The sequence below is a fragment of the Ursus arctos genome, unplaced genomic scaffold, assembly GCF_023065955.2.
Source record: "Ursus arctos isolate Adak ecotype North America unplaced genomic scaffold, UrsArc2.0 scaffold_4, whole genome shotgun sequence".
In the NCBI taxonomy this organism is placed as follows: domain Eukaryota; kingdom Metazoa; phylum Chordata; class Mammalia; order Carnivora; family Ursidae; genus Ursus; species Ursus arctos.
This window is the reverse complement of record NW_026623056.1, coordinates 26,328,952-26,344,212: the sequence shown is the minus strand read 5'-3', so window position 1 is coordinate 26,344,212 and position 15,261 is coordinate 26,328,952. Positions and strand designations below refer to the sequence as shown.

Genomic DNA, 15,261 nt, shown 5'->3' with positions numbered 1-15,261 from the left:
CTCTCAAAGATAATGCCTCAAAGAAAAGGCAATCTCATGGAACAAACAGAAGCCATTATTGCTGGCTGATACTAGTTCTGAGGCAGTGAAAGCTCAAAATGAACTTGGGAAAACTGTGCCAGAAAGAAAGTACATGCTCAAAAACTCATGCAGGCATGTCAAAAGGACACAGACCCCTTCAAGGGATTCCCCAAATGTGGAGTAATTTGAGTATCCTATAAACACTGAATAAATAAAAATCTCTCAGTCACTAAATTAGTGATAATTTTTTTAAAAAGGGGAGAGCAAAAGGGCACTCAGTTGGTTAGGTGTCTGGATTCGACTCAGATCATGATCTCAGGATCCTGGGACTGGGCTGTGTTGGACTCCGCACTCAGGAGGAAGTCTGCTTCTCTCTCTCCCTCTGTCCCTCCCTCCATTCTGTGCTCTCTCAAATAAATAAATAAAATCTTTAAAAAAGAAAAAAAAAAGGAGAGAACAAAAAAGGGAAAAACTTATTAGCCAATTTTGAAAGGGAATATTGCACAAATTTACATACTAACATTAAAAGAAAATACAAGCTTTACCCTGCCCATCTTTTTTCCTTTCCTTTTTAAATGACATTAACTTTTTGAAGAGACCGTATCAGCTGTCTTACAGAATACCACCACAGATTCTATATTTGTTTCATTTGTCCCCTCACGTTAAGTCATTCCACGAAGTCCCGTATTTCTGGTAACAGGAAGTCAGATGTAAACGGTGATTAGACTCATTTTTCACAGGCAAACTTCATAATGATATATTGAATTTCATACTGTATCACACCAGGAAGCACACGATATTCCACTGCATAGGTATGTTTTTTCTTTGTAGTTATTAAGTATCTGTAGGTAGGCACTTCAGCAACTTGTATTGAGTGAATTTTTACCTGATTGACTCATTAATGATCCTTCCCTGAATCACTTACTTCACTAGGTTTCAAAATATTGATTCCCCACGCCCCAATTTTATCATCTCATTTATATTTATTAGCTGGTACTCTTCTGTAAAAGAATACTTTTCCCTGGAAAAGGAAAAAAGAACCTTTGTTCCTTCTGTAAGAGCAGTGTAAAAAGCTTATATATCTGGGGACAGTGGTAAAAACGAACTGGAGAGAAAATGGTATTAATTTTGTTAGTAGTGATAACAGTACTAGGGTTGTTTATACAGGAGAATGTTTGACTATTTTTTTTAATTTCTTTATTTGAGAGAGAGATTGAGAGAGCGAGCATGAGCAGGGTGACAGACAGAGGGAAAAGCAGACTCCTGACTGAGCAAGGAGCCCGATGCGGGGCTTGATCCTGTGACTCCGGGATCATGACCTGAGCTGAAGGCAGACACTCAACTCACTGAGCCACCCAGGCACCCCTATGTTTGACTATTCTTACTCATAGGAACGTATACTTAAGTTTTCATAGTTTAAGTGCTTGATGTCTGCAACTGATTTTCACATAGTTTCCCAAAAATACACATACACAGAAAAAGCAAGTATGACAAAATGTTAGTAATTGTTGACTCTGTGGATATTTGGAGGTTTGCTGTACTATATGGATGTTGTACTATTCCCTCGATTTTACTGGAGTTGGAAGATTTTTATGATAAAGTTGGAAAAAATATAATCACCTTTACCCTACTATGTAATAACAATATCACTATCAAATAATCACTTCATTTGAAAACTATTTACTGAACAGCTACCACATGCAAGTACTACATATATTTTAGTAAATACGACAGTCTCTAGCCTCAAGGACTGACAGCCTAGTAGAGACCAAAATAACATAAAACAATAGACATTTCACAAGATTTAATTACAACAGCGATGAACGCTACCAGGCAGGGGCAGAAAGTGCTATAATAGAGGCTCTGCTAATCTGAGAGGTAAAGAAAGGCTTCTATTAGGAAGTGACCTCATAGTCATCCTTAATTCTCTTGTAGTGATCTCCATCTTACTCTCACAACCCATTTCCAATCTGTCCCAAATCCATGTGTTCTACATTTAAAATATCCATAATTCAGCCACTTAGCACCTCCATTATCAGCACTCTGGTTCACGCCTACATGCATCCTTAACTGGATCACTGAAACAGACTCCTAACAGGTCTCCTGCTTCTACTCTTACCACAGACTATTTTCAACAAAACAGCCTAAGTGATCCTTTTAAGGATTAGGTTAAATAATGTCACTCCTCCACTCCAAAACCCTGCAGAAGCTTTACATGATCTGCGTCTGCCTTACCGTTTGACCTCATCTGCCACCACTCTTTCCCTTACTGTGCTCTAGCCATACTGGCCATCTTGCTATTTCTCATACATTCTAGCCTTATGCCTTATAGTCTTTGCACTGATTATTTCCCCAAATAGCTGCATCAACTTCCAACTCTGTACAAATACCACGTTCTCAATCAGGCCTATCATGAATACCCTATTAAAAACTGCAAAGTGTACTGCAATGTACTTTGTAAAATTGCAAAGGAATCTGATATTCCTGATACCCTCACTCTGCTCTCCTTTTTTCCCTCCCATATTACTTATGGCCTTCTAATATACTAGATAATTGATTAATTTATTGTTTATTACCTGCATTGCCACTAGAATGTATGCTCCATAAGGACAGCGATCTTTGCTTTTATTCAAGCACCTTGTTCAATGCATGATACATAACAGGGGCTCAATATTTGTTGAAGAAATGACACTTAAAATAAAATACTAAAGCAAGCAGGAGTTGGCAAGAAAGAACTTCCCATACTGAGGAATTATTATGACCCTGAACTAAGAGGAACCAGTGGCTAAGGAATGGAAGTTTTAAAAGATGAGTGGAAAAACAGGCAGTGGTCAAATAATTCAGGATTTATGAGTCTTGTCAGGGATCTCCCACTTCATTCTAAGAGGAATGGAAAGCCATTGAAAGGTAATGAATGATTTTCATTTTATAAAAATAACCTTGGAGGCAACGTGGTCATGAACCCAAGGGGCAAGTGTGAATGCAGATGGGCCAATTAAAGGAACCCTTACAATAATCTAGGCAAAAAGTGAGGGTGGTTTAGACTAAAGTGCCAAGAAAAGAGATGCACTGAAATGCTGATTCATGTGAAATTTTGCAAACTGCAGCATGGATTACAGATGTAAATGTGAAAAGCGATATAAAAAGTTTTTGACAAGTAAGAAAGAAGGATAACTTTATGACTTTGAAGCTGAAAAACATTTCAGTGGGCACAGAGAGCATCAACCATAAATTGGACTATATTAGATTTAAGAAATATTGAAAAGATATCATTAGGAAAAGCATGCCTCAGAGAGGGAGAAAATGTATATTATTATATATATATCCAACAAAGGAATCATATCCAGATAGAGATCTCCTACAAATCAGTAAGATGAAAGGCAATCCAGAAGAAAAAAAAAAAAAGATAAGAAACTTAAATAGACACTTCACGAAAGACAGCAATATGAACAATAAACACATGAAAGGGTGTTAACTATTAATCTTGTTAATGATAGGGAAAATGCAACTACAACAATATGAAGTACCACTACACAACCACTGACATAGTTTAAATTAGTAATAAAAAGACTGACAATAACAAGTGTTGGTAAATTTGTAAAGCAACTGTAACTTGCACATACTGGTGGTAATTATGTCCAATCTTGTCCATGAGAAACACTAGGTGAGAACAGAAAATTGCACCCAGATGAAACAAACCATATAGAAATACACAAAAAAAACATGCATTTCAGACCTTAGCTTATTCAATGTTAGGATTCATACTCCCCCACACCTGTTCTGTTAACAACTCTACATCCAATTTCAGATAAATCCCTGGGCCAGCACTACACAATAACTCACAAGCTGCAACCCTGACACGTACTCCATGAGAAAGCAGGATTTTTTCCCCAGGGTAGAATACTGTATTTACTATAGTACTTGTGTACTCCTTAACCATTTAACATGTGTGAAACTGTGCTGCCATTTTTATTAAGATCTTATCTTTTTTTATACGTCACTCACCCAAGTTTTGAGCTTTGAGTCTCTAACTCCATTTTCTACATAAGCCCTGTAGTTTTTAGCACAATTTTGCATTATGAAGTGATTTTTAAGAACATATATGTTGTGCTATGGCAGAACTGACTATAAAAGAATGTTCAAAGCAGCACTAACCCAAAACTGGAAACAACACAAATAGCCATCAATAGAACAGATAAATATGTAAGTATATCATGCAATGGAATATTATACATCAGAGAACAAAACTTCCATTTGTGGATGAAATTCTCAAATATAAGAAAAAAGCAGCTAGACATAAGAGAGTACATACTGCACAAATATTAAAATATAGTTTTAGAAGAGGCAAACTCATTTATGGTGTTAGAAATCAGGATGGTTCTTTGAGAAATAGGATACAGGTAGTGACTAGGAAAGGTACAAGGAAGATTTCTGAGGTACAAGTAGGTTTCTTTTTTAAAATGAGATATAATGTACATACCAGAAAATTCACCAAATTTTAAAACATACAATTCACTGGTTTTTAGTATATTCAGAGTTGTGCAACCATCATCACTATCTAATTCCAGAACCCGTTAGCAGTCATTCCATTTTCCTTTTCTTTCTTTTTTTTTTTAAGATTTTATTTATTTATTTGACAGAGATAGAAACAGCCAGCGAGAGAGGGAACACAAGCAGGGGGAGTGGGAGAGGAAGAAGCAGGCTCATAGCGGAGGAGCCTGATGTGGGGCTCGATCCCGGAATGAGCCAAAGGCAGACGCTTAACCGCCGTGCCACCCAGGCGCCCCCCATTTTCTTTTTCTTGACCTTGTATATTCACAATGCAGTAATTCATCAAGCTATACATTTATGATTTGTGCACTTTTATGTATAAATACTACCCAGTACTTCAGTAATTAAAGTCAATGTTTAGAGGACTTCAGATTAAACCTGGTGGACTGAATAGATGCTTTTAACTCTACTGTCTCCTAAAATTCTACTTAAATTAAAGGAGATGGATTATTTTAAAGCACTAAATCAAAAGGTCAAAGCAAAGGGAAAAGAATGTATCTTCCCTACTCAGTCAGATAATTTCCTTCCCCTGAAGATGAACTCAGAAGGGCTGAAACATGGGGCTTGGAGATAGCAGGGATAACTGAAAATGAGTACATTACTGAAAGCAGACTAAGTGGGTATTCTTCTAAACATACCTAACAATATTTTTTTTCTTTTTACAGTCATACTATACCTCCTGATATGTAATCATTTAATAACATATAGAGGAAACATAAGCTGTACTTTTATGCCTATTTTATATTACATTAAGGCTGTACCATAATGTGTTATCCAATTTCTTTTTTTTATAAAAATTTTTAAAGTAATCTCTCCACACCCAATGTGGGGCTTGAACTCATGACCCTGAGATCAAGAGCTGGATGCTCTACTAACTGAGCCAGCCAGGCACTCATATACAGTTTCTTACCAATAATCATTAGATTGTTTCCCTGTTGATTTTTATCAATATTACAAATATATACATATATATATAACTAAATATATATCAATAATTTGTGTGATTATATCTGTAACATATGCTAGACCAAAGGATATGAATATATACTGCTGTCTTTCAGAAAGGTTGCACTACTGTACCTCCTACCAGCAGTGTTAAGAGTTTCTGTTTCCTCACATTTAATTAATCTTTGCCAATCAAATTAGTTAAAAATATTCCCATTGTCAATTTGATATGCATGCTTTTAAAGTGAGGCTGAGCATCTCTTCAAAGGCTTATTTGGTCCAATGGTTATTTCTTTTCTCTAAACTGCCCATTCACATCCGTTGGTCACTTTTCTATTGAATGTTGATGATTTTTCTTACTGATCTGTAAAGAGTTTTTTTTAGCGGAGAAGGGGGGGAAATTAGTCCTTTTTCATAAATGTAACAAATTTCCACCCCGGGATATTATTTCTCAATTGTTTAATGTACCTTTTCAAGATACAGAAGTTCCATAATCAAACTTCAAATAATCAAACTTTGTGATGTTCACAAAGAAATCCCACAAAGTCAGCATTCTTTTTTTTTTTTTTTTTTTTTTCATTTTATTAAGCAGAACCCAACTCAGAGCTTGAACTCACAACTGTGAGATCGAGACCTGAGCTAAGATCAAGAGCTGGACACTTAAACTGACTGAGCTACTCAGGTGCCCTCAAACTCAGCATTCTTAACCTTTTCTTTTAATTTTTCTGGATTTTGTTTGTCGTCATGCTTACAAAAACTTTTCCTATCCAAAAATCATTAAAATGGTCATTTTTATGGTTTCATTTAAAACAAAACAAAACAAAAAACAAAAAAAACCCACCTCTGACTCTTTGGTCTGCTTGCAATGTATTATCAAAAATAGAACTGCCATAGACTGAATGTTTGTGTCCCCCCAAAATTCACATGTTGAAATGCTAAACTCTAATGTGATGGTATTAGGAGGTGGGGCCTTTGGGAGGTGATTAGGCCATGAGGGAGGAGGCTTTACAAATGGAATTAGTGTCCTTATAAAAGAGACCTCACTGAGCTCCCTTACTCCTTCCTCAATGTGAGAACACATTGAGAAAAGGGCCAACTATGAACAAGGAAATGGGCTTTCACTAGACAGTGAATCTACCTGTGACTTGATTTTGGACTGCCCAGCTTCCACAACTGTGAGAAATAAATTTGTGTTGTTTATAGGCTACCCAAACTGTGACACTCTGGTTATAGCCCAAAAAGACTAAAACAGGATACTGCACCCCTTTCTGTTGGAATTTCTCATTAAATCTCTCCTACTTCTTTCATCTTGCTTCCTTTCAAATACACTTCCTTACCATCTCTAAAATTCACTCTTATTTTAGGATAGACTTCTTTCCATAAAAATGACATGCACTCATTTTTATAAAGTAACAGAAAAGCACTAAAAAGAAAAAAGTCCCTATCACCCAGAAACAATCATTAATATTATGCAAACATTATTCCAAACAACGCACTAGGTATATGTTCAATGTAGAAGACAGACAACCAAACACAAAAAAGTTCTAAGAAAATGGGATACTATCATGTCACTGTAAAAATAAATGCCATTAATTTTCATTTTACTACATCAGAAGAAATAGAAGAAATAAAGTTACACCAAATTAACTGACAAATGAGGATCCAGCAAGTTAGATCAGTTACCAACTATAACAACAACAATAAAACAGACAAGAAAGAAAAGTGAACAAATGTTTTACAAGACAAAGATTTTCACTTTAAGAGAGTAAGAGAAGCAGCCCTGGAAACTGCTCGATCTCAAATACTTTTTTGCAAAAAAAAAAACAAAAACCCTCTTTATGATAACCCTACAAAAGCGAACATGAAGTAAAAGAGACAATAAGATTGTGTTGCACGCAACTTTGTCACAAAAACATTACCTTACTGTGTATCTATTTATTTTAAAAGAGGTGGGGGGAGAGAGAGAAGGATGGGAGAGACAGAGGCAGAGGGGGAGAGAATCTTAAGCAGGCTCCACGCCCAGAGCAAAGCCCAACTAGAGACTGGATTTCACAACCCTCAGATATGACCTGAACTGAAATCAAGAGTCAGACCCTTAACTGACTGAGCCACCCAGACACTCGCATTACCTTACTTCTTTATCCAAGAATTAGAGTACAAGTGCAATAATAACCTAAATTTTGTACAAGATAAAGGATTTTCATATTATTTTTCAAGTTAGAGTCCAATAAAAACTTCCTCTATATTTGTTTTAATTTGGGTCAGTGGATTCTCTTCAACTACAAAACAAATAAATAAGGTGAATTAAATGATCTAAGTCTCTTTTCAGTCCCAAACATTATGCCTCTAAGAGTCTAAAGAGATCAAGTCAAAGGACACTTAGCCAAGTTTTCTGTCCAAATTAAGCATAAATAAATGGGGAACAGGGGAATATACTTTCCTTCTCTTACAGCACTCTCAAAAAAAAAGTAGAAATGAAATCTCTAAACATTCCAGGGTTCTTTTTTTTTTTTTTAAGTCCTTATGACTGTCATCCATCACTGTGTTTCAAAACTAGTTACATTTTCAGACTAGCATCTATCAGGGTATTCTGTCCTCTCTGTAAAACAGTACTTCTCTTTAACTGAACTTAGCTCACTCAAATTTGACACACACAGATCTTCCCCTATTTAAAAAAACCTAGGACTTGAACGGACACATTTCCTTGATCTCATTACTAAGTCCATCCATGAACGGGTATAAATTTCAAGTATACTGGAGCATTTTCCATGTGCCAAGCTCTAAGCAACATCTTAATCATATTTCCTTCTCGTCCGTTTTCTAACTAATAAGATCTGCCATTTATAGTCTGAAAATTCTTATTTTCCTATTCTCCTGTTAACATGTCCGTAATACACCTTTTAGAAGACGCAGAAACCAGCGCTGCACAGAGCACTTCTAGGTACCAGTGCCTCATTTTATAAAAGTTGAAATTTTCCAATACTATTTCTTTTTTTTTTTTCTTAAGATTTTATCTTAAGTAACCTGTACACCCAACGTGGGGCTCCAACTCACAACCCTGAAATCAAGAGTTGCATGCTCCACTGACTGAGCCAGCCAGGCACTCCTGAAATTTTCCAATACTACTCTTTTTTTTTCTTTTTAAAGATTTTATTTATTTATTTGACAGAGATAGAGACAGCCAGCGAGAGAGGGAACACAAGCAGGGGGAGTGGGAGAGGAAGAAGCAGGCTCATAGCAGAGGAGCCTGATGTGGGGCTCGATCCCATAACGCCGGGATCACGCCCTGAGCCGAAGGCAGACGTTTAACTGCTGTGCCACCCAGGCGCCCCTCAATACTACTCTTGATGGAATTCAATACATTGTTGATCTTTTTGACTGAAATCTATATGGAAATTAACTTCCAGCTTGCAGTATTATCCTTAATACTTAATTAATGAAGTATCCTTAATACTTAATGAACATTTACTTTTACTGGTTACATTGAGCCAGGCATTATCTAAACAATCTCTTATAAAAATAGGCAAATCGACTGTCAGACCTGTATTGCTCTATACTCATAGCTGAACATAATAAATCAGACAACAGGAAAAAAAATAGTAATTGAATAAGAAACTCAGTTCTCTTAAAATTTGTGTTTCCTCAAATGCAAAATTTTTAACCTAGGATAATAAATGTGAAATAAAAATTGTATTACTGGTTAACATTTAAAATATCTATCTGGAATCAATCATAACTGCAAATGACATATCAACAAAAGGGAATGGAAACTGAAATGATCCGAGAGAGTGATTAATAATAATAATAAAAAAAAAGACACAAAGACAAGGTAACACTAGAATCTCTTTCTAATCAAAGAAAAACATGTAAGTGCAATGGAAACTGAAATGATCCGAGAGAGTAATTAATAATAATAATAATAATAAAAAAGACACAAAGACAAGATAACACTAGAATCTCTTTCTAATCAAAGAAAAACATGCAAGTGCAATGGAAACTGAAATGATCCGAGAGAGTGATTAATAATAATAATAAAAAAAAAGACACAAAGACAAGATAACACTAGAATCTCTTTCTAATCAAAGAAAAACATGTAAGTGCAGACCAGGATTAGTAAAGAGAACTGTGAACTGGGTGTTAAAAGGTCTGAAATCCAAGGGTAGACTTGCCCAAACTAGCTAAATAAGCTGGGTCAAGTCATTCATTTTCTTTTGGATCTCAGTTTCCGAATCCTTAAAATGAAAAAGAGGGATCAGATGTGCTTCCTGGTCTAAAATTTTATAGTTCCATGTGACATAACATAAAAAAGAAAACTTAGAAGCAGTCTACTTCATTACCAAAGGGTTGTCTGGTTGCTGCCCACCACTACTTTTCCCTGATTTATTACTCGCCGAACAGAGGCTGATTCAATTTTCCAGGCACTTCTCTAGTACAAACTAGAAGGGACTAGAATCAAATTCAGTCAGACAACCACATTCAAATGACTAATGTTTCTCAGACAGAAGCCTCATTACAATATGCTTCATATATCTCTGTTCTATCTAACTCCACTAGCAACAACAACAAAAAGAACATTACTAAGTTTTTAAAACTTAAATACAGTTTTAACTACAGAAAAATGCAGAAACTGATGCTAACCTTAAGATTTACTGATCAGTCTTTAGTGAGTTTTATTAATACAATCTTCAAACCAAATAAACAGAGAATCTTTGGGGTAAATATAGCAACCAATCTGCCCAGGACGATAAAACTATATTCTATTTCTCAAAAAAAATTTTAAAAATTTAAAAAAAATTAAATAAATAATATAAATAAATAAATAATACCAGATCAAAACCACCTTTTCAGAATAAGATTTCATTGAGGTCTCTCATGCAAAGTATTTTTTTTAATAGTCTAAAGCAAGTACTTTAGACCTCAAACCATTTACAACATGTTAAGAAAGGGGTACCAGAGATTCTGAGCTTTTCTCTTCAAAAATATTTGTAATCCCATGATATTTCCAAATAATACCCATTTTAATAAAATGTAAAAATTTAGCAGTCCCAATAAATTGATTACTGAAAAATAGCTTCACGAAAAATTTTATCTTACCTCTACACTAGGGCTAAGGCTGCTTGGCAGTGTTTCTGAAGTCACAGTAGTGCTTGGAAGGCTGGAAATTTCCCAAGTATTCACAGGCTGTATTGGTTCAGACTGCTTTGAACGATCTATACATTTTGGATTATCCAATAAGGTCACTTCATAAAATTCTTGAATATCTAGAGGTGAAGAAAAGGAAAAAAATAATCAGAAGTATTTAGATTTTCTAATTAAACCACACACGGCTAAAACAACATAACTCAAAAGCAAGATTTTAGTCTAGATTAGTAAAATAAGAAGACCAATCTTGTAATGTACTTAAACAGTGAATATTTTCTCATTTTATTATGTCACAATCACATCAGAACTTGCAGGGCATAGTGTAAAAGTCACAGGCTTTTTTACACTTCAAAGTCAGTGCTGAGTTCAAATCTCTAATCCATCACAAATTAGCTGCCTGTTTAGGCAAGTTACTTAACCTCTGATAATCTGCCTCTTCATCACGTGAATTGTTACAAGGACTGAGTGTAATACATGTAAAGTGCACAATTGACATAACAGGCTCCCAACTGACAGAGGCTAGTATCATTACTATGAATTTTGAAGACATGAGTCATTACTGATATTTCACCTTTACACCACCAATATCTCCTCAATATAATCCCCTCCCATAGTTTTAACTGTCCTTCTAACCAACATAAAGCAAACAAGTTAAATAGTAAATTAAAAATTGTACATTTTAGAAACAATCAATTGAAAATGACAAAACTCTAAAAAAAATCCATAAATTTACTTAAAGTAGCACAGGATAATTTAAAAGATCAAGTTACTTTGCTATCAGCTGGAGTTATATAAACTTAGCGTATTAACACTGATTCTTCATGCCATTCCGAAGCTCTGAGTGGTAGTTACGTAATTCTTAAGTTCACCACTATTAGTTCTTTATTCACTTAGTGGTATATTTTGAGCTGATTTTTTAAAGGGGAGAAATTATTATTTTAACAGCAAAGGTGGGGCATTATCCTGTACGATTGCAAATAACATTAAGACAGAATAACTTTTACTTATTTCTATGATGAAAAGATTAATATCTCCTTTAAAAAACAATGTCGGAAGACAGCAGAGACAAAACAACTCCCTTTTAATAACCAGTAGAAATGTAAAACTTTCTAAGTAAAGAGCTCATAAAAACTAAGATCAGCACAGTGAGGACAGTATCAACCTACTTTACAAGGTGTTAAGAATATTACTAAAGAAAATTGTATGTGAAAGTATTTTATAAACCATAAGTTACTATTTAAAACTGTTCACATAACCACTATGAAAAAAATAATAAACTCAAATTCAGAGCATCAGCTACAAAGTGTTCTTGCCAAAAACTGCTTAACCTGAACCTAAATCAAGCCTTCAGAACCAAGTTTATAGTTCACAGGAAATACAGAGGCCAGAGAAACAAGTTGAATGACACCAAAAAAGCAAGGGAAAAAAACAGATCCAGAAAGGGACATTCCACAAGACAACCGGCCAGTTTCTTTAGCAAGTCAATGTCATGAAAAGGAAGAGAAATTATCTGAAAGGATTTTTTTTAAATAAAGGAAACGAAAAAAAACATAGCGATCAACTGCAATATCTGAGGCTTGACTGGTGGGGAGGGGCAGGGGGATATAAAAGACATTGTGATAATTAGGGAAATTTAAATATGGACTATTTTCTAAAAATACTACAGATTTTTTTTATAGAAGATATATACATATAAGAATATGTATACATTTCTGTGGTAGGACATATATTTCTAGATCTATAGAGAGGGAGAGGTATCTTCTACAAGAAAATAAAAATGTCAGAGCTCCTAGTGTAATTATGCCCCCAAGAGAACTAAATGAGTGATAATTGGATGATTACCAATCTCAAGGTAAATAGCCCACATCACTATATAAAAACTTCATTATATTTTCCATTATTATAAGTTTGAAATCGTAACCTTCTGTGACCTTTTATTCTACACTTAACAGAAATACTACTGTATCACCCTTCAATAACATCTCTAACAAATATCTAGATCAGTGCTGTCCAAAAGAACTTTCTACAATGATAAAAACGTTCTATAGCTGCACTCTCCGATATGGTAGCCACTAGATACATATGGCTATTAAGCCCTTAAAATGTGACTAGTGTAAATGAGAAACTGATTTTATAATTTTATTTAATTACTTTAAATAGCCACATACAGCTAGTAGTTATCATATAGGACAATAGAGATCTAGACTAGTATAATTTGGAGTAACATTTTACTATCTAGGAAGATCAAGGAATAAAGCGCTCCCTATGTGAATTTTCTAAAAGTTCACTCACATCCTGCTACTGTCAATTGAAATGCTCATCTATTAAAAAGTCCTTTCTAATTTGCTGTATCTGAGCTCTTATGGACTGGAGAATCAAATAGTCATATTATTTTAACTATATCAGGCTTAAGACAAAATAAGCTGAGTAAACACCCATTAGAATGGCTACTATCAACAAAACAGAAAATAACAGGTATTGATGAGGATGTAGAGAAATTAAGCCCTTGTCCATTACTGGTAGGAATAGAAAATGTTGCAGCCATTGTGGAAAATAGTACAGTGGTATCTCAAAATATTAAAACATAGAATCACCATTTGATCCAGCATTAGATTCTGGTTTTATACCCAAAAGAATTGAAAGCGGGAACTCAAACAGATATTTGTACATCGATGATCACAGCAGCATTACTCCCAGTATCCAAAAGGTGAAAACAACCCAAATGTTCATCTATAGATCAATGGTGAAAAAAAAAATGTGGTATATACAAACAATGTACTATTACTCAACTTTAAAAAGGAATAAAACTCTGGTACATTCTACAAAATGGATGGATGGATTTTGAAGACATTATGCCAAGTGGAATAAGCCAGACCAAAAAAACAAACACTACATGAGGAACCTAGACTAGTCAAATTCATAGAGACAGAAAGAACAGCTGTTACTGGGGTAAGGAAAAAATGGGGTAAGGAGGGACTGGGGTAAGGAAGAAATGGAGAGTTATTTTTTAATGGGTAGAGTTTCAGTGTGGGATGATGAAAAGGTTGAGGAGATAAGAGTGAGTGGTGAAGGTCACAAAATAATGTGATTGTACTTAATACCCCCGAACTGTACACTTAAACGGTAAATTTTGTTACATATATTTTATCACAATAAAAAAATAAGCTGAGTAAGAATCTAAGGGAGCTTAGATGAATGAAGTGCATGGGACTTAATATGTAGGTATTACACTATCTATTTTAGCTACTTAGATATCTTTCTCACTGAGATCAGGATAACTGACATTGCCGGTCCATTCCCAGAGTACTATCTATCCCCAACTTAAAAAGAGATTTGTTACCACCCTTGGCAAAAGTACTGAAATAGTTAACACATGTATAGTGTGGTGCCATTTCTGATATGACAATCTGTAACAGTTATTATCACTTCCCTTTAAAATATACAAATACACACACACACACACACACACACACCCCTTTCATTTTGACCCGTATTCCATCTTGACCAACATTCCATACATTTTATTTCATTTGTCCACCACACTTCTTCATCTTTAGGGTATCTCAAGACTATAAAGATGAGCAACATAATAACACTTCTTCAGAAATGATTTTTCCATCACAGTTTATTCAGTTGTATCAGTAAAGATTTTTCAAAGGTGCACCTGATCAAAAAGGGCACTCTGGAAAAACTGGACACAGACTGAGCTTTTCTTATGAGTCCAAAGTACTTCTATTTTATATTCCCATGCTATCAGTAGTCACTGTTCTTTATAATCTACATTTTATATGTCAGAAGATAATTACATCACTGATCATAACTATAAAGATTTAGCAAAGAAAAAAGATTATCACTGGGACAAGAGAAGTATTTCTACAATAACATTCTAAGATTCAAAACATTACTTTCTACCTTTTCTTTAGGTTTTTCTAAACTGGGGAGTATAATATTGAGTTCCATAAGCTAACTAGCCTAAAGTAAAACAGAAGTTACCACTATATACAGAAGTCAAATATAAGACAAAAACGAAATCTAATATAATCCCAATCTCTCCTAGTTCTTAAAAATCTGTTTAAAATGCTAAAGTCTGAAATTCCAAGTTATTCTCTAAAGACCAACTTCATGAAAATAAATAATTAAACTAATGAGTTTACTCTGAACACTTAAGACATTCAATCAATGAATACTAATGGAGTGAATACATTTTAGAAGAGGAATAAAAGAACTAAAAAATGAGATATAACAATAATGTCTTAGAGAGATGGAGAAAATTGAGGAAAAAATATATTAACACTTAAAAACCAAATAACACCATTTTAATAAAACAAAAAAACAGATTTCTATAAAACTTTGATGGCTATATTTTAAGGTGCTACAGAACCTTAACACACATTTAAACTTTTTATTACTATACATGTATTAAAATTTTTGAAAAGTAAATTAACCAGCTCTTTGATAGACAATGAAAAATTCTTATTCAATTCTGGTTTATGTAAGTCATTTATATGTTTCCGAGCCAATTATATCCAATGTCAATAATAAAGGCTACTCATACTTATGCCAAAATATACAGACTACGAAAAAAACGAAATCAAAGCAAAA

The 15,261-nt window shown here is 34.4% G+C and overlaps 1 protein-coding gene across 11 annotated transcripts in view; it reads right to left on the bottom strand.

Moving 5' to 3' along the window:
- Positions 1–15,261, bottom strand: part of DLG1 (discs large MAGUK scaffold protein 1) — a 257,844-nt gene that overhangs the window by 224,223 nt on the left and 18,360 nt on the right. For all 11 annotated transcript variants that reach the window (XM_026496015.4, XM_057306847.1, XM_048214738.2 and 8 more), the window contains exon 4: positions 10,612–10,778. In XM_026496015.4, coding sequence (XP_026351800.2) covers positions 10,612–10,778 — 167 coding nt within the window. The remainder of the gene's footprint in view (positions 1–10,611; positions 10,779–15,261) is intronic.